The sequence below is a fragment of the Polistes canadensis genome, unplaced genomic scaffold, assembly GCF_001313835.1.
Source record: "Polistes canadensis isolate GaletaPanama2010 unplaced genomic scaffold, ASM131383v1 scaffold_45, whole genome shotgun sequence".
Taxonomy (NCBI): domain Eukaryota; kingdom Metazoa; phylum Arthropoda; class Insecta; order Hymenoptera; family Vespidae; genus Polistes; species Polistes canadensis.
Window position 1 is genome coordinate 133,215 of NW_014569592.1, and position 16,989 is coordinate 150,203.

General features: G+C 26.4%; 4 protein-coding genes across 7 annotated transcripts; 2 read left to right on the forward strand and 2 right to left on the reverse strand.

The window, feature by feature from the left end:
• Positions 1-86: 86 nt before the first annotated feature.
• On the forward strand, positions 87-2,066 carry LOC106785087 (eukaryotic translation initiation factor 4E type 2). Its single transcript, XM_014745238.1, has 6 exons — positions 87-258; positions 853-928; positions 1,039-1,281; positions 1,397-1,549; positions 1,636-1,845; positions 1,921-2,066. The coding sequence occupies exons 1-5, from the start codon at positions 239-241 to the stop codon at positions 1,789-1,791; spliced, it is 648 nt and encodes a 215-aa protein (XP_014600724.1). The 5' UTR covers positions 87-238; the 3' UTR covers positions 1,792-1,845; positions 1,921-2,066.
• A 168-nt stretch (positions 2,067-2,234) lies between these two features.
• LOC106785088 (motile sperm domain-containing protein 1-like) lies at positions 2,235-5,332 on the reverse strand. 4 transcript variants are annotated; one of them, XM_014745239.1, is made up of 7 exons: positions 5,243-5,301; positions 4,824-4,896; positions 4,404-4,580; positions 4,137-4,300; positions 3,856-4,015; positions 2,873-3,016; positions 2,235-2,808 (listed from the first exon to the last, which is right to left on the reverse strand). In XM_014745239.1, exons 3-7 carry the CDS (start codon positions 4,549-4,551, stop codon positions 2,777-2,779), a joined length of 648 nt encoding a protein of 215 aa, XP_014600725.1. In that variant the 5' UTR covers positions 4,552-4,580; positions 4,824-4,896; positions 5,243-5,301; the 3' UTR covers positions 2,235-2,776. The 4 variants fall into 4 exon arrangements, with proteins under 4 accessions (XP_014600725.1, XP_014600727.1, XP_014600728.1 ...); XM_014745241.1 differs by lacking the exon at positions 5,243-5,301 and adding an exon at positions 5,204-5,221; XM_014745242.1 differs by lacking the exon at positions 5,243-5,301 and adding an exon at positions 5,144-5,161.
• Positions 5,333-5,669: 337 nt separating this feature from the next.
• LOC106785086 (mitochondrial carrier homolog 2-like) lies at positions 5,670-8,281 on the forward strand. Its single transcript, XM_014745237.1, has 9 exons — positions 5,670-5,756; positions 5,916-6,165; positions 6,263-6,399; positions 6,710-6,794; positions 6,877-7,048; positions 7,128-7,259; positions 7,392-7,578; positions 7,655-7,722; positions 7,791-8,281. The coding sequence occupies exons 3-9, from the start codon at positions 6,301-6,303 to the stop codon at positions 7,984-7,986; spliced, it is 939 nt and encodes a 312-aa protein (XP_014600723.1). The 5' UTR covers positions 5,670-5,756; positions 5,916-6,165; positions 6,263-6,300; the 3' UTR covers positions 7,987-8,281.
• A 2,504-nt stretch (positions 8,282-10,785) lies between these two features.
• On the reverse strand, positions 10,786-14,583 carry LOC106785083 (USP6 N-terminal-like protein). Its single transcript, XM_014745236.1, has 8 exons — positions 14,403-14,583; positions 13,792-14,033; positions 13,385-13,708; positions 13,125-13,312; positions 12,830-12,990; positions 12,434-12,754; positions 12,216-12,354; positions 10,786-11,757 (listed from the first exon to the last, which is right to left on the reverse strand). Exons 2-8 carry the CDS (start codon positions 13,944-13,946, stop codon positions 11,330-11,332), a joined length of 1,716 nt encoding a protein of 571 aa, XP_014600722.1. The 5' UTR covers positions 13,947-14,033; positions 14,403-14,583; the 3' UTR covers positions 10,786-11,329.
• Between the last annotated feature and the right edge of the window lie 2,406 nt (positions 14,584-16,989).

Consider the following 16,989-nt stretch of genomic DNA (forward strand, 5'->3'; position numbering starts at 1 on the left):
GATTTTTCAATAAAAAAAAGTAAATAAGAATAAATGAAAGCTAGGTAATTCTAGTAAAATATTAGAGTATAGCCAACTTGAAGAGAATAAACTTGTTAATGCAATATATATGTGCTAAAGAGAAGGAGAGAGAGATCAACAATTGAAATTTTGTATTTATATTCCTACTTGTTGAAATATATCGTTTACAGTATTTTATTAATATTCTATTATACACATTTATACCTCTTCAAGAAACATGTCGAATAAATTTGAGGCGTAAGTGAAACTATAGTGTTTCTCTGATTACATCGTCGTATTATTCACAATCAACTTTCGATGGAGGTTAGATTCATACTCAATGCAAAATAACTCGAGTAAAATATTAATCCTACTGATGATATGAATCAACTATTGTTAGAACAATCGTGTACGAGTTACAATTCGATGTGGACTTTCAGTGCTTCGATTAATAATATCCAGTGGATTATAAAACACGACATTTGTCACAACATCATTTGTATTGACTCGTGTTTTTCCTTTTCCTTCTTTTAATTTTTTTTTTATTTATTTCTTTTTTTATCTTCTATTTTCTAATGTATCTTCGAAGCTCGTTTACTTGTAGTCTTGTTGTGTTTAAAAAAAATAAAAGTTATCCCCAAAAAATATTATCTAATCAACAGTGCATTATGTGTTATAAAAATCAATTTAAATGTGTTTTTATCTGTAAAATTGTGTCCAGATGCATTATTTTTGTGAATTAGTATAAAATAAAAATAAAATAATTATTTATTTATTTTTTGTTTTTATTTTTTTTTGTTAAATATCGAACGGAAGAAACATATTTTATGAATGATGATCATATTCTTGTAGATCAAAAATCAATGAAGATAGTGGAGATGAAGATACTCAATCAAAGGAAAGTCACAAAGTTGATAAAGATATATTAGTGAGTAGAAATTTGGTTTAGCTTATATTTTTTAAAGATTTTTTTTTTTTTATTAGTTTATACGCGCGCGCTTTTATATAAATCACATTGTTTGTTTTGTTTATGTATAGCCTCCTACAGAAATAAGTCCTCAAGAGCACAAATTGCAATATGCATACGCGTTATGGTACAGTAGACGTTGTCCTGGTAAACAAACCAGCATACAGACTTACGACCAAAATTTGAAATTGGTTGGTAGGTTTGCAAGTGTGGAACAATTTTGGGCATTGTATAGTCATTTAGTCAGACCATCAGAGTTAACCAACCACACAGATTTCCATTTATTCAAAGTGGGAATTAAGCCTATGTGGGAAGTAAGTTTTGTTCATCTCAATTACATATATTATATTTCTTCACGTTATTTTAAGAATGATAATATTTCAATTAATTACGATAAAAGTATATACGATAAAAATCCTTGGATTTTAGGACGAAGCAAACCAAAGAGGTGGTAAATGGATAGTCAGATTAAGAAAAGGTTTGGTGTCGAGATGTTGGGAGAATCTAATTTTAGCAATGTTAGGTGAACAGTTTATGGTAGGGGAGGAAATATGTGGTGCTGTGGTTTCCATAAGATTCCAAGTAAGAATAATTAATGACGTATATAACCTTTTCATTTTATTCTCATTCAAATATACTTTGATCACATTTATTTCGAATAAATACAGGAGGATATCATTTGTGTTTGGAACAAAACAGCATCGGATGTTGCAACGACAGCAAGAATTAGAGATACACTTAGGAGAGTGTTACATCTTCCAACAAGCGCGTCAATGGAATATAAGACTCACAACGAGAGTTTAAAAAATGTTCATAGGCTTTAGAGCTACGAAAATCTGACTGGGATAAAGTTAAATCACTTTGTGATGAATTTAAAGGTAAATTAGATATTTCTTGCCAAATATTACTCATATTATTTTATTTATTTGACCGTATTACTATTATATTAACAGATACTTGTGACGTGGTAGCAGTTTTGATGTTCAGAATATTTTGCCAGTAATGAATTGGGCTAAACAACTGTGTGGTTTACCACTTTATTCACAAGTGTCATCACTGTAACTTATGTAAATAATAAATACACATTGCTAATGGTTTTCTGAATACTTTTATTTAAAAAATTGATATATTGTAACTTAATTGACTAATCAGTCTTATGAAATATTTATATTGTTAAAAGAAATTGTTTCTTTTCTCTAATATAAGAAAAACTATAAATCAAATTGATTTGTATTATTTTTTATAATATACAAAGATATCTTTATTGACATTTTATATAATTCTTTTTATTAAGAATTTTAAAATGGCAACCTCTCTACTTAACATAGGAAGATATATATTTACATATATGTATATGAGATCATATTTTTTAGAATGTATTATTATTAAAATGATTATAAATTAGAGCACGTAGAAGAATCCTTAAGCTGCAAAACTAGATTATTTCGTTTAAAGCAAATTTCTTTTCGATACATAAAAAAGGATTGGTGATGCATCACGTAAATATGCATAATATTTATGATCATTGATAAAAAATGATTAATTACGATAAGATTTATAATTAATGAAAAGAAAAACAATATCAAATAAAAGTAAAAAAAATATGAAAAAAATTATATGAAATTTTCGAAAGTGCTCAAAAATTAGTCTAGCTACATAATACTTGTAGTCTAAACCATACAGTTAAAAAAGACAAGACATTTAATATATGAAAAACAAACAAAAAATATGCATTATAATTGTGCTGTCACCCGATAATCCTATTACTTGTATAAAGTCTTTTTTTATCTTTATATAAGCAGCCACGAATTACAACCTAAAGGTTATCATTGTTACCATACCTGTAAAGCAATTATATTTTATATATAGAATATAATTAATAAAAAATAAATAAGCGCTACTCACCTAATACAAAGGAAAATATTAATTTAAAATTAATAGAAAGATGGAGGTAATCAGGCACTGAAGGTCTAGCTTCTCCTTCTGTAGGCAAGAGTAGTCCAGCTATGCAAACAATTCCTGCAATAACTGCTACATAGTTTGTTCCACCTGAAAGGTAATTTATATTTCGTCACTCTGATAATATTAGTTTTTGTYATATATATATATATATGTATATATACATACACTACCATAATATTAACATTATATAAACTAGATGTTATTTTTAAATTGTTTCTAATTTAAAGCATTGTATAATTATAACTATAAGTATTCAAAATACGAATAATTACAATTATATTATAAAATGCTGGAAATAATTATATTCTTCGAACTTGTATATTCATAGTTTTCCAAAAAAAGGAAAGTATTGCTGAGATATTTAGTTAACATGTATATATTAAATATCGTTTACGTTAATGGAAAATTTAGAAGAAGAAAAAAACAAGCTATTAATCATATGTAATTATTGTATTTTTTCAAAGAAAGAATATTGAAAAATATGGCAAAGAAGAAAAAGAATCTACGTTCTATTGTTATTCTAATGAGAATTGTCTGTGTAACGTACTTCATTTCTTGTAACTTCTTATAAAAATAATATATAAGAAAATTGAAATAAGTTATCAGTTTCATCAGTGTTGCAGTGCATTAATAGATCAGCAACTAAATTCAAATACTAACATATTAACCTTTATCCTTAATGATATAATTGGCATTTTTCATATTTATGATTTTATCTTGAATTTCTCCATGAAATAAATCATACTGCAATTGTGATAAGTTTTTATGTATCTTGAGTGAGGTGTCTGTAATTATAAATTATAGTTGTGGGACAGAGATAAAAATGCAATACTTCTCAAAAAAACCTATTTCGCTGTTTTAAATCGCACCATACCTTTCAGTTATCTTTGGGAAACTCCATACTTAAATATAACTTTTATACTCACTATTAATTGTTCTATTTTGGGTTATAAGCGAATATGATTGTTGTTGCCTAGCTCCATTTATTGGAAGTTGTTGAAACGTTTCTGGATCTGGAGTTGCTCTTTCAACAATTGGTGCGACTCCAGGAAAAAGTGTAGCTTCAACATCTCGTTTACCCGTTGCCTTGAAAAATTTTTTCAAAAAATAAATATAAAATAATAACTAGTATACAAAACACACACACACACACAAATATGTTTTAAAGAATCAACATCTCAATACTATTATTGTACAATATTATTACTTGTTTATTCGGATGTTCTTGCATATGCACTCTGAATTTATCTGTCACATTGCAATTACTAATTAAGAGAGCCGTATGTCTTACAACAAGGTCAACGCAACATTTTGCTTTTATCGTTCCTTCCGGATCAACAACTACATATTTATTTGGAGCGGTACAAAGCACTAAAAATATATTATGAAAAAAATTATATTATAAATGATATTATCTACCTCTTTGTTACTCTAAAGTTTAATAAAATATATATATATATATATATATATATACCTTTAAATTTAATTGGGAAATCATATGGATTATATAAAGTCAAAATTTGTTTATGACTAGACTGATCCTCTAAATAGAATTTAAGATCCGCAGGGAAGACGAAAGCAGGAAATTTTCGAGGAGTTGCTGCTAATGAGGCTTGCATCATGTATGATTACGTTTACATAACTTATGTACCTAAAACAAAATACGTAATGTTAAATTAGATATACATAATTTAGCTCAAAATTAAAAAAGAAAAAAAAAAGAAATAGCACCACAATTAATTTTTTTCTTGATATTGCGACTACTATTAATCTTATTATAATTTATACATACTGTTACTATTATTACTATTGCTATTATTGTTATTATTATTAATCCAAGTTATTGAATTTGTTAAATTGTCAAAGATACGATTAAATTAATCACAAAACTCACATAACGATTAATCCAATCAAAATTACTCCATTGTATTATAAGGAATAATATAATATTAACTGGATCAGCTGACCTAAAATGATATATGCCTTTGTCAAGTTGAATATACGTCATATGTTAAATCGGACTTTATAACATGTGAATTTGTACGAATGTAATTGAAATTATATCGATAGATGTTAATGTTTATTTAATTTTATTATCATTTTATATCACTTCACAAAAAGAAACAAAAAAAAAAAAAACAAATTAAAAAAACATTATTTCAAAAAAACATTCCATCGGAAGATTTCGCTGGATCGAATGTTAGAGATACAAACCAATAAAAACAATTTCTTTCTTTTTGTTTCTTTGTTCCTTTCTTTCTCTTTATTTCTTACCAATAATCACTTTTCAGTGATATTATCCAAAATACTAACCTAGATAAAATATGTAATGATATTTCTTTCTTCTGCGTTGGCTTACTCGAAATAATAATAATAATCCTTCGTTAAATTTGATTGGTCGCGATAAAGTTGAAATCGATTAAAGTCGTATCAATCGACCAAGTTGGTAAACTCGATTGTAATACGTCAATTAAATAAACAATATAAATTTCAAAAAGGAAAGAAAATTATTGTATTGTATAAAGACTGTTCGAAAGATTTATAAACGTGTATACATTTATCTTTTTACGACTAGCAGTATTTTTTAAATATTCTCGCGAATTAATTTATTCGAATTTGATCATCGATTATATAAGAATTATAGTGTTATTAAGTTATAATTTATAGTTGTAAAATAATTACGTTACTTTAAAAAATTTTTAAACAACTCGAATACGAACATTAACATTCACTTTCGTTTCCATAATTTTGGTAATACTGAATAATAGAATGTCGTTAGAGTTGGTTGGGTGGTTCCTCCGATCTATTTCTGTACCACGTTTATGGGGTAAAGTTCAAGTGAATAAATTCAGAATATGATCGGCAATTTTACTATTTTACAATAGTAGAATCGCAGAGAACATGGAACTAATATTTTATTACATTTCGATAATACCTAATATGAAACTTATCGAATTATTATTAGAAACAATATTTTCAATTACAGATTAAATATACGAAATGATACTATTGATGATAATCTTTTGATAACCGTTGACAGTACAAACAAATCACATTTATCTTATACTCGGTGCTTTAAGTTTCAAAAGGAAGATACTGTTAGTCTAGATATCGAACAATTACGAGATTGCAAATCAAGAAATTATTTATTAAAAAATAATTTTAACTAATTCCATGAAATATATTAAAAGAAATACTTATTAAGATCATATTTATTCTTCGATATTTAAACACATGTATGTATATATTATTCTGATAAATTTTATTATGTTACACTTTTAAGAGTCTCTTAATAATTTGTCTGTATGCTTATTATGTTATTCATATTTTCAGACAAATAATATAGTGAAAACAAACTCGTCAATTTAATTATGATTTCGCAAAGAGAAAATGTATGGTCTAACATACCTATTCGTATGTTCATAAATATGATGTCACATCCAGTTGATTATGCAAAAGTTTTAATACAGGTACTTAATATATATATATTTGTAATATTATTATATATTTTTATTTCTCAATCTCTCAATATAAACAATCTCCTATTTTAAACTATTTTATTCATTCACTCTTTCTATTCATTCATTCACCAATAATTACTACTTTTATGTATAGAGTGCTCTAATTCTTTCCAGAAAATTTTTTTTCAGCTATTCTATAAGTAAAAATAAGAAAATATGTTATATTATAAACACTTGACTTTTATATATTTTGTAATATATGTTTTTAAATTATATCTGTTGAAAAGATCAAAGTCTTATATCTTTTTATTAATTTTAGATTGGTCATGAACCTATTTCGCCACGCCAAACAGTAACATTATTTGGAAAACCAGCATTATCCTTACCTAACGTTTTTCAATATGGCAAGTTTAAAGTATTATAAAAGTTTAAAATATTTTTTTTAACTTTGTTAAATATAATTCGTTTATATTATTACTGTTTCAGTTAAATATATCAAAAATGTTGATGGATTTACTGGTTGTTATCGGGGACTGGTACCTAAACTTTGTGCGTATACCCTCAGTGCGGTAGCATTTGAGAAAACTTCTGAATGCATTACATTTAGCGATGAACCTGACAAAAATAAAGATGATGAGGAATTATCAGAACCAGAAAGGTAAAGCCTGAATTTTGTTTAGACAACAACTATCTCAATATACATGTAATCATGTTTGTTATTTATACCAATATTACAGACGTACAAGATGTATTAATGAACTGATACGGGACGTAATTAGTAGAATGGTGGGAATTATAGTGAGCCATCCATTGGATGTAATAATGTTAAGGATGATGGCACAATTTGTAGGCGGTGAAACAAAATACAAGTTAGTTAAATAAATATTAATTCTAATATATATTAACACTATGTCGTATATACATAACAAATGTCAAAAAAGTGTTAATATTATTAATAAATACCTTTAACACTTATATAATTATCTGATTTTATATTTTAGTGGAATTATTAGATCGTTTATAGAAGTGTATAAGGAAAATGGAATTGCAGGATATTATGCAGGAATAGTACCACGCCTCATTGCAAATGCTACAGTTTTAGTTCTTGTCAGTTCATCGACTTATGTCATTAATAAATATGTTATTCATGATCAAGAATTAAAAACTTATACAGCTTCCACAATGAAAGTAAATACACAAATACAAATGAAATAATTATTATATTATATGTAGAGAGATTTTAAATAATGAAATATTTTTTTAGTTTATTGCAACAACCGTTACTTATCCATTTTTGGTAGTATATCATTGCATGGCGGTAAATAACTGTGGGTAAGTTAATAATAATGTATGTTGTAAAAAGTTCTTAAATATAAATTAAATTATTTTTGTTTTATAAGATTGGTTGCTGGCCTTCCTCCCAATATGCCAATTTATAATAATTGGTTGGATTGTTGGTCTCATTTATCAAGTATCAATCAATTGAAGAGAGGTAGCAGTCTTTTATGGCGTTACTATACAGGTCCACGAATAATTATTGAGGGAAAAGCGATACCTTTTAATAATGATATCTTTAAGGCGGATAAAATCCAATAGAAATTGATACTTTGATAAATACTAAGAAGAGAGCAATAAAAATGAATCCTAAATTACATATGTGTTACATTATGGTGTTCATTTGTAATTTATAAGGTATTCTACAATATGACATAATGAAAATCATTTTTACTATTGCGATATGTATTCTAATATAAACTTTATATTAAAAATCCATCACAGATTACATATGTAAATCATGTATGTACATGGTATATATATTTAATAGGAATACCAATATGCATTCGTAATTTAATTGGTGACTTCTAAAAATTAAACAAAAGTTAGAAACATTGCGTAAATAACTTAAACAATTTTTTTACTATAATATAGAAATTATAAAAATTAATTTCCTTTTATTAAAAGATTCCATTTCATTAAATAAATTCTTCTTCGGAGGTGCTTTATATATATACATTTAAGTTTTTTTTTTTTTTATTGAAAAGTTTCGTTTGTCTCGTAAAAAAGTATTTTCGAGAAAAAATATTATTCCAAATCAATTTTATTTCAGCGTCTTTATTGTTTGGGCGTTTTGTCAATTTACAATGAGATTTGTCAGGCATTAATCATTTGCAGACACATGAGTATTGCATCATTAGATTGTATGTGTGTGTATGTGTACATAATATTTTCCTACATTTCTAATAATAATTTATCATACATGAAATTTATACTACGTTTTTGCATTTGACACATGTATAAAAAAAATATTGACTTGGACTATATTCTTATACATTATACATATATATTTTTCCAGGTAGTAAGTTTGAACTGTAATTTACCTACTAAAGCTGCAATATGAATGTGAATAATGCACAGAATGCATTTATTATTAATAATATATATATATATATATATATATTATATGTACTTAGTTTCTATTGCAAGTTTATTAATTAAAAATGAATAATACCAAAAGAGTATTCTATACTATATAATGTTAATGTTGAAATATTTTAATAAAAAGATAAAAAAAAAAATAAAAAAGGCAATAACAACTAAGATACACTTAATTTTGTTCTCTCTCTCTCTCTCTCTCTCCCTCTCTCTCTTTCTCTCTCTTTTTTTTGTTAACTCAACAATATTATGTCGATATTAATATTACTGCATACAGTAATTATTTTATATTTGAAAGATACATATTATTTATTTCTTAAATTTTTTCTCAACGTTTTTTTTTATTTTTTTTTGAGTATAATTAATTTTAAGAGGTGCTATATTTGACCTTTTGTTGCATGACAAATGTAATGCAAATATGCATTTAAAATGTTGCTAGTATGGAAATAGTAAAGATAATTTATAAAATATAATATACACATATAGCTGTTGATCTTTAAAAGATTATACTTTAGATAACATATTTTTGGAAATAAATTGTGCTAGTTTTAAGTACCATATTGTTTTACATGTCTGGTCCACTTCTGTTTTTTATGCAATTTTTCTATTTTTTAACTACTATTGATATAAACAAATTACATTCTTTATCATTTATTTCAATATATCGTTTAGTTTTTAAATTTTACTTTTTTTGTAATTTTAGAAATGTAATATTTACTTCTGTCATTACAATTCAATATAAGTTCTTGAAGATATTGCATTTTGAACAATTAAATAAGTCAAGTGAAAAATATATCGAATGATAATAGAAGATCATTGGTCATTTTATTATTAATTTTTTTTTTTTAAATATATTTAATTTGAACAATTAATACAATTTGTATATTATTTATAATAGTTTATACATGTATTCTTCAAATATTATTAATGTTCAATGATCTTCTATTTTATCTAATGTCTGATATTATAATATACAACTTGTACAATTTTTGCTTCTTAAAAATATATGAATTTGCATACCTTTTATGAGAATCTGCATTTTTTAATACTTTGATTACAATTTTTATTTTTTGTAATATATGAGGACTTGTTTTTATATATCTGCAAATGCATTGTCATACAATTTTATGGTATTGAATCATCCAGATCTATACAACACGATAAACATTTAATATTTGATCAACAAATTTTACTTATTCACTATTAAATATAACAACTAATTGTTGTAAAATCTGTTCATGTGTATTGGAATGTTTATAAATTAAAAATGTGTATATTTTAATCCAATTACACTCAATAAGTATATCATTTAATGTTTAAGTAGTATAGAAGAAGTATAACACTAGACTGTTCATTATTCACATTCTTTAGTGAAGATTTGATGCAACTCGTTCATTGTATTCAACGACTTTTACATATCTAAGGATATTATTTATTTACAAAAGTATATACTTCCTTATAGTGCATGAATAATAATGGAAAAAAAAAAACTTAAATGTAATTAAATTTTCATAATTCTACGGCAGTATAATACTTAATTTAAAACCGGATTTTTTTCCATAAATATTATAACCAGTTCGTAACATTAATCCTAACGTAGAAATAAAAAAAAAGTAAATAAAAATTTCAGATCTAGCACTAAATATAAGTATGAGATATAAAACAATAGACTTTTCATGAAATTAAAGATACACTAAGTTTTTATCAATTCTAAATTTGTGAAAAAATAAAGAAAAGAAACCGTTACTACTAAAATTTTTGCATTTCTTAAAGCAGAACACGGTGTATGATACATTAAGGTGATAAAGTTACTAAACGTAAGAATTGAAAATAAATAAATGGTACATTTTGTTTCTTAATATAATCACTTTACAGCAATGTACTTTTTTTAAGTCACTAAACGCACATAAATAAATAATATTTGATCTATTATAAAAGAAATAGATGCGAATTTTTTATTTCTTTTTTTTTTTTTTTTTTATATTAATAATTTGTTTTTAACTCGCTTGCTTTTGCCTGCAGAGCAGCGTTTTCTCGAATTCGTCTTCCCGATCATTGTCAATAGTACTTCAATTGAATGTTGCAAGCAATATAATATTTGGAATGCAAATGAAACGAAAATTCTAAATACCAATAAAGCAAGGAACACCATTTTCATAGTGTATTAGGAACGTAGTAATTACATATTCATTTTTTCATTGCCATGCTTTATCGTCTTTTGTCATTGCAAATTAGCTTTATAACTAAATTGTAGTTAAACTTTTGTAATCAATAAAGATGTACCATGTAATACTATTATTAATTTTGCAACCATTTGCATATTATTAATATATCAGTAATATCGATAATATTTTTGTTTCAAATTATCACTCTTCTATACATATATATATATATATATATATATATCTTTCTTGTTAGATATATACAACATACATTTAATTTCATTTATTTTCGTTTGTAGTAATATTATTTATAGTGCTTGTTGTTTAGTTTATATTTGTTATTTTTATTTTAGATCTAATTCAAACTCTGGACTATCTAAAGAAAGTGGCTTGAGGTGTTCAACTATAGGAGTTTGATCAGGATCAACACGTATGCGGATTCTATTCGTTTCTAAAGATCGAGGAAGGGTACGAGGAAGATCGTCCTTATATGAAGTTGCGGAAGGTGAAGTATATGGTACATAGATTCGTACAATATCAGGACTTGGTTGATGAGGCGTTGCCCTTGGTGTAAGCAAACCACCACTACCAGAACTACCATTAGAAACATTGCTCTGAGTATCGAGACTATTGTCTAATGCTTGAGACCGTGTCGCGGAACTAAATACAGAAAGATCAGCTGTGGAGGTAACAGATGTGTCAGCCAAAGACCGATGTGAGCCATTGGGAGACGCACCATCGTCAAGACTTGGATCAAATGAGAATTTGCTCCCTGCACATACATTCACAATTTATTGCTTGTATTAGTATTTTTGAGGATTCGCCGTTCGTGCAAAGGTATTCATAATGTCATCACTGTAGATAATTCTTTTATGATTCTATCAATTGATTAATTATAACTTTAATTGATACATATATCACAAGAGAAGTATTATGAAAGTAAAAAATATATTTACATTTATTACAGACATTACAATGATCTTTTTACTTCAAAATATATTTCAATATATATCATCATTGATTTTTTCTTTTTTTATATATATATATATATATCATCTAACTTCAATCTAGATTTAAAAATTCTGCTTTATAATCTAGTGTTATATATAAGTATAATATCAATTGCTGAATCAATTTCAGTGTCACTCTTCTCATTTGCATCACCCTTATATACGGTTTTACAAATAGTATTATCTCTGCTATTGTGTGTGTCACTAGGTTCAAACTTACCACCAAGGCCACCACTACTTGGATCAACCGGCGTTGTACTTTCTCTCCCTTCCTCGACAAGAGCCATATCCCTTCGTTGTACTACTGATTCACGCATCATATGCTGTGCTTCACTGAACTCTTCACTACGTCGTCCAACCTGTATAAATGTAATTGATTTAATGTACTTATATACTTTTATAGTTAAATTTATTTTATTTAATTTGCGTTATTAATACCTTGCTAGTGAAAGAAGGTTCTTTAAATGTACCAACTGGATACTGTGGCAATTCATGTGGTAAAGGAGGGCCTGGATAATCTAATTTGGCACGTTTAAGTTCTTCCATACAACGTTCCATGGTATTAATTACCGCATCATCGATAAAACCAAAGTCTTGTTCCAATTTAATTTGCAAATAATTACAGAATTCATCGAGACTTTCCATAGGCATTAAATTTCGTTTATGCATTTTCATGATAGTGTATGCCATTGCAGGTAAAATCCGATCGCCATCCAATAAAAATATATCCCAAATACGAAGACCAAGGCTAACAGGCGTCTACAAGATGAAGTTGGAAATTATTAACGCATATATTATTTTTTTTATAATGCAATATCGTAACACAGTGCTTACTCGTTCTTGGAAAACTACAAAGAACCATTTCAATGCGTATAATATAGAATCGCAGCCACACTTATCAAGTTTTCGTTTTAGTTTTGGTAGAAATTTATTCATTATTTTATCGTGATGTTCGATGAAGCGATTTAGTTTAGGAAAACCATCAACATAAAAGCCTAAAAATTAGGAATGCTTATTTCTTTAATACACACATATCACGTATACGTGCTGTTATATTGATTATAAAAAAAAGAAAGAAAAATAGAGAAACTCAAGCATAATTAATAATAGTTATTACAGATATACTTACCATGCATACTATATTTTTTATCGGCAAGTAATACAGACAAACCCCAAAATGCGTCTTCTTCATCCATATAAAGTAAAAGTAAACCAGCCAAAACGGACATTCCTTGGCAATAACCTACTTCCATATTGTACATACTATAAGCAGCTAACACATAGAACATAGACCGCTGTTTTATGCTATATCTCTCCCTATGACAAAAGTTAAACCCTATAATCTGGAACTTAAATAACGATAAAGATAAAAATATTTAAATGATATACCTATAATTGATATGATCCCTATATTGTCTAGCAACATCAGCATCAATTTGCCGAATTTCGGTGGACCAATGACGTGCAAGTTTAAGCATTTCATCATACTTGCCTGCTTGTTCTTCCTTTAGAGTTTTTATACCTAATAATAAAGTCCATACTTGACCCCTAAATCTATTTGGAATACCTTTATATATTCTACGACGTAATTTCTCCTTAGTCGACGAGCTCTCCCATTGTTTAGTCATTTTTTCCCATTTTTTCAATCTTTGTATTTCTATTTGATCAAGTCTTATTTCGGTTGCACCTAATCTTCGTGGTAATCTCTTATCGCTGTAAGACAACAGCATAAGCGCAAGCAAGATGTTAAATGATAAATTATATATTACAATGAAATGTTAAAAAAAAATACTTACTGTATAAATCCATATCTATCGGTAGTATGATATACTTCATAACCAGGATCTTCCCACGCATCGATTTGGGCTCCATGTTCTCTGCCACGGTCATAGCAGCTGAATATTCTATCACGCTCCGCAGCTGACCGTGTCAATAACTCTTCCTCATTCATTCCACGTTTGAATGCTCGACCAAACTCTTACAAACATTCCGTCTCATTAGTAATGATCTACAGACCGATGATTGTGTTCTCCCTTATCTGAAATATAATGTAATAATGTTAATATTCCTTCATGAGTGTTTATTACTATATAAATGTATATTGGTAAAAGATGAATCTAAGTTAAATGTAAGATTATATGTGTATGTGTATATATATATATATATATATGTATATATCATGTAATAAGAGCTTAATTCATATTACAGCTGGAAAGATATTGCCAATAACTACGCATATATTCATTGCATTTGATTAAAAACAATAAAAACTAATAATAACATAATATGATATATGTCATGAAAATTAACGTTAATAGATAGAAATTCATGTGATATCGAATTAATGACATACTACAAAGACATTAAGGTTATACATAAACAGTAAGTTGAACATTCAGATACTTACTCCTTTAAGTTATTGTATCGTACCTATACGATAATTGAACATTCAAATACGGAAATATTTTCTGCGTTTCATATTATATGAATATATTACTTTATCAAAGATAAGCCCTCAGTTTAACAAAACCACCGTAAATCGTCAAGCCGGATTTGGATGTTCCCACTTCCCATTCCACAGTAGTACCAACTTTCAAATTATATACTCATCCAACCAGTGAAATTTTAACGAAGAAAAAGATGAATGGTCGTAGCATTGATCGTTTCTACGTTTAAATTTTATCCAACGATGGAATATTCTTTTATTATTATTAATAATCATTTAACAAAATAAACATATTCTATAATATTTTTAATTAATTTTATCATATATTATTATAATTTATAATCATTATATTTGATACTCATTTGATCATTTTTTCAAATTCTCGAATATTTTTAAATCGTTATTTCATAAATCAATCGATTGTTACATATTTAAATATGTTTACACGATCTGTCACGAAAATTAATGATAATAAAATTATTATGATATATATTTTCAATTTTTTCTATTATAAATATTACTTTTTTAATTTAGATGTAGACGATTATTGATTAATATTATTCGCTAAAATGTGAAAGATTTGGAAGATTAAGGATAATGTAATTATTATGAAATATATTTTCATCTTTGTTTTATAAGTATTACACATTTAATTTAAATATAAATGATTATTGATTAATATTTTATTCGACAAACTATATTCACCAATGTACATTTATTATACATATATACTTAAGTACATATGTGTATTGTGTATATGAAGTGTCCAATTCAGTCAAAATGTACATGCATATAAGGTCATCTATTATCGATCATTATCGGATGGTATTCAATAACCCTGATATTCCAATTAATTCGTGGAAAACATTATTAATGTATGCATTTTAATATTATTATTTTACATCTTTTAATTATATATTAATTTTTGTTTTGTTTTTCACAGCAAAATATTTGCTACGAGAGGAATCCTTTCACCGAGATAATACAACGACATACTTAACGACGATGGGAATGAAAAGAAAAAACAAATATATTCGCAAATCGTTTAACTGACCTTTTTCATCATCATCATTTGAAATTTCTCACTAATAATATAATCACAATGCGAATGTGATCTCATACATTTGAAAAAATTATCTATGACTTTGTTACATCATCAATTGCCTATAATTTTTTTTTTTTAACAAATATAAACTTAAATTCACATAATACAATTGTAAAAACAAAACGTGATCTATTCTATATAGACAATTAATGAAAATAAGTAATATTAATATTATTAATTTGATTTTAATTATAAATATATAATTTATATCGTATGAATTTTGTGTGTAAAATATATTATTAGACAAATGAATTTATTTAATTATGAGAGATAAAACAAATTAACGTGATGTCTTTTTTTCGAACAGGTTTCATATATTAATTACGGTATAAAATATTTGTATCTCGGAATTCTTCCTTTTTCCAAGCCAAGTGAAAGGAAGTTCCACTCGTTTTATCGTTGAATACTCCTAGAAACGATAATTACAACAGAACCAAGACGAATGGAATGGTCAGACATTATGACATTATTTTGCTGTATAAACTTATATATATATATATTGTTACGTCCCAGGACGTTTTCTTTTTATTTTCTAAAATCGATGTTTTCTTTGTCAAAATCAGTGATCATAAAATTCAAAATAGAAACTAAAAAGGACCTGACGATAAATATTCTGTAAATTTGAGCCGTATCGTCCTCAAATAACTAAGTTTTACATTCTGCAAACTGATTCGATGCAACGAAATAATTGATCTAAAAAGTGGCAGCAGAAAAAGGTCAGAGACATTACGCACTTTTTTGAATTACTTTTTTTACATCTAATATATATATCACTTTGAACTTGGAACATAGGACTTACAATTAAAGATTTTTCTGTAAATCAGGTATATTTGTTTTAATTAGTAAGTCCTGTTATTCAGTTTTCGATATTAAGTTTGCATTCTGTGTAAGTAATAAGTTTCTATTAATAACTTCTGTTTTCCGTTGCAGTATTCTATTTTCCGTAGCAAACTTCTGTGTGTTATCCGTAATAATCCGTAAATCCCTTATTCTGTATTAATTTACAAAGTTCCCATTTCTATTTCGTAATTAAGTCTTGAATTTCTGTTTTATCAATTAAGTTTGATTTCTGTATTAATTTATTTTAATACAGTATTTCTGTTTTATTAAATGATAATAATGATCTTTTTTATCAGTGAGAAGTTTACTCTTTTTTAATATCGAGCTTCTCTCAATTCCAAGTAAAGCATTTGAATGAAGGTTGACCAAAATCAGAGAAAAGAATATTTTTAGTCGTGTAAAGGGATAAAGATTAACGTTATTTCAGACCGAATGTCGGACAAAACTTTAATCTCACTACTTTTTGTTCCCGACATGGGGAACGTAACAAAAATATATAGTATATATAAAATAAAAATATATTTTATGGAAGGAAGAAAAAAAAAAAGAAATATATATATTTATAACATAAATTTAAATTATAATTATATTATATTATAAATA

Excerpts from the sequence above, each read along its gene's own strand:
- LOC106785088 (XM_014745239.1), bottom strand. The coding sequence starts at position 4,551 with ATGATGCAAGCCTCATTAGCAGCAACTCCTCGAAAATTTCCTGCTTTC. Across the intron at positions 4,301-4,403 it reads TTTCCCAATTAAATTTAAAG|TGCTTTGTACCGCTCCAAAT; the intron begins GTATATATATAT and ends ATATATTTTTAG. Across the intron at positions 4,016-4,136 it reads AAGAACATCCGAATAAACAA|GCAACGGGTAAACGAGATGT; the intron begins GTAATAATATTG and ends AAATTTTTCAAG.
- LOC106785086 (XM_014745237.1), top strand. The coding sequence starts at position 6,301 with ATGATTTCGCAAAGAGAAAATGTATGGTCTAACATACCTATTCGTATG. Across the intron at positions 6,400-6,709 it reads ATGCAAAAGTTTTAATACAG|ATTGGTCATGAACCTATTTC; the intron begins GTACTTAATATA and ends TATTAATTTTAG. Across the intron at positions 7,260-7,391 it reads GGCGGTGAAACAAAATACAA|TGGAATTATTAGATCGTTTA; the intron begins GTTAGTTAAATA and ends TTTATATTTTAG.
- LOC106785087 (XM_014745238.1), top strand. The coding sequence starts at position 239 with ATGTCGAATAAATTTGAGGC. Across the intron at positions 259-852 it reads ATGTCGAATAAATTTGAGGC|ATCAAAAATCAATGAAGATA; the intron begins GTAAGTGAAACT and ends ATATTCTTGTAG. Across the intron at positions 929-1,038 it reads AAGTTGATAAAGATATATTA|CCTCCTACAGAAATAAGTCC; the intron begins GTGAGTAGAAAT and ends GTTTATGTATAG.
- LOC106785083 (XM_014745236.1), bottom strand. The coding sequence starts at position 13,946 with ATGAATGAGGAAGAGTTATTGACACGGTCAGCTGCGGAGCGTGATAGA. Across the intron at positions 12,355-12,433 it reads AACCTTCTTTCACTAGCAAG|GTTGGACGACGTAGTGAAGA; the intron begins GTATTAATAACG and ends ACATTTATACAG. Across the intron at positions 11,758-12,215 it reads AAGTAGTGGTGGCCTTGGTG|GGAGCAAATTCTCATTTGAT; the intron begins GTAAGTTTGAAC and ends ATGTATGTGCAG.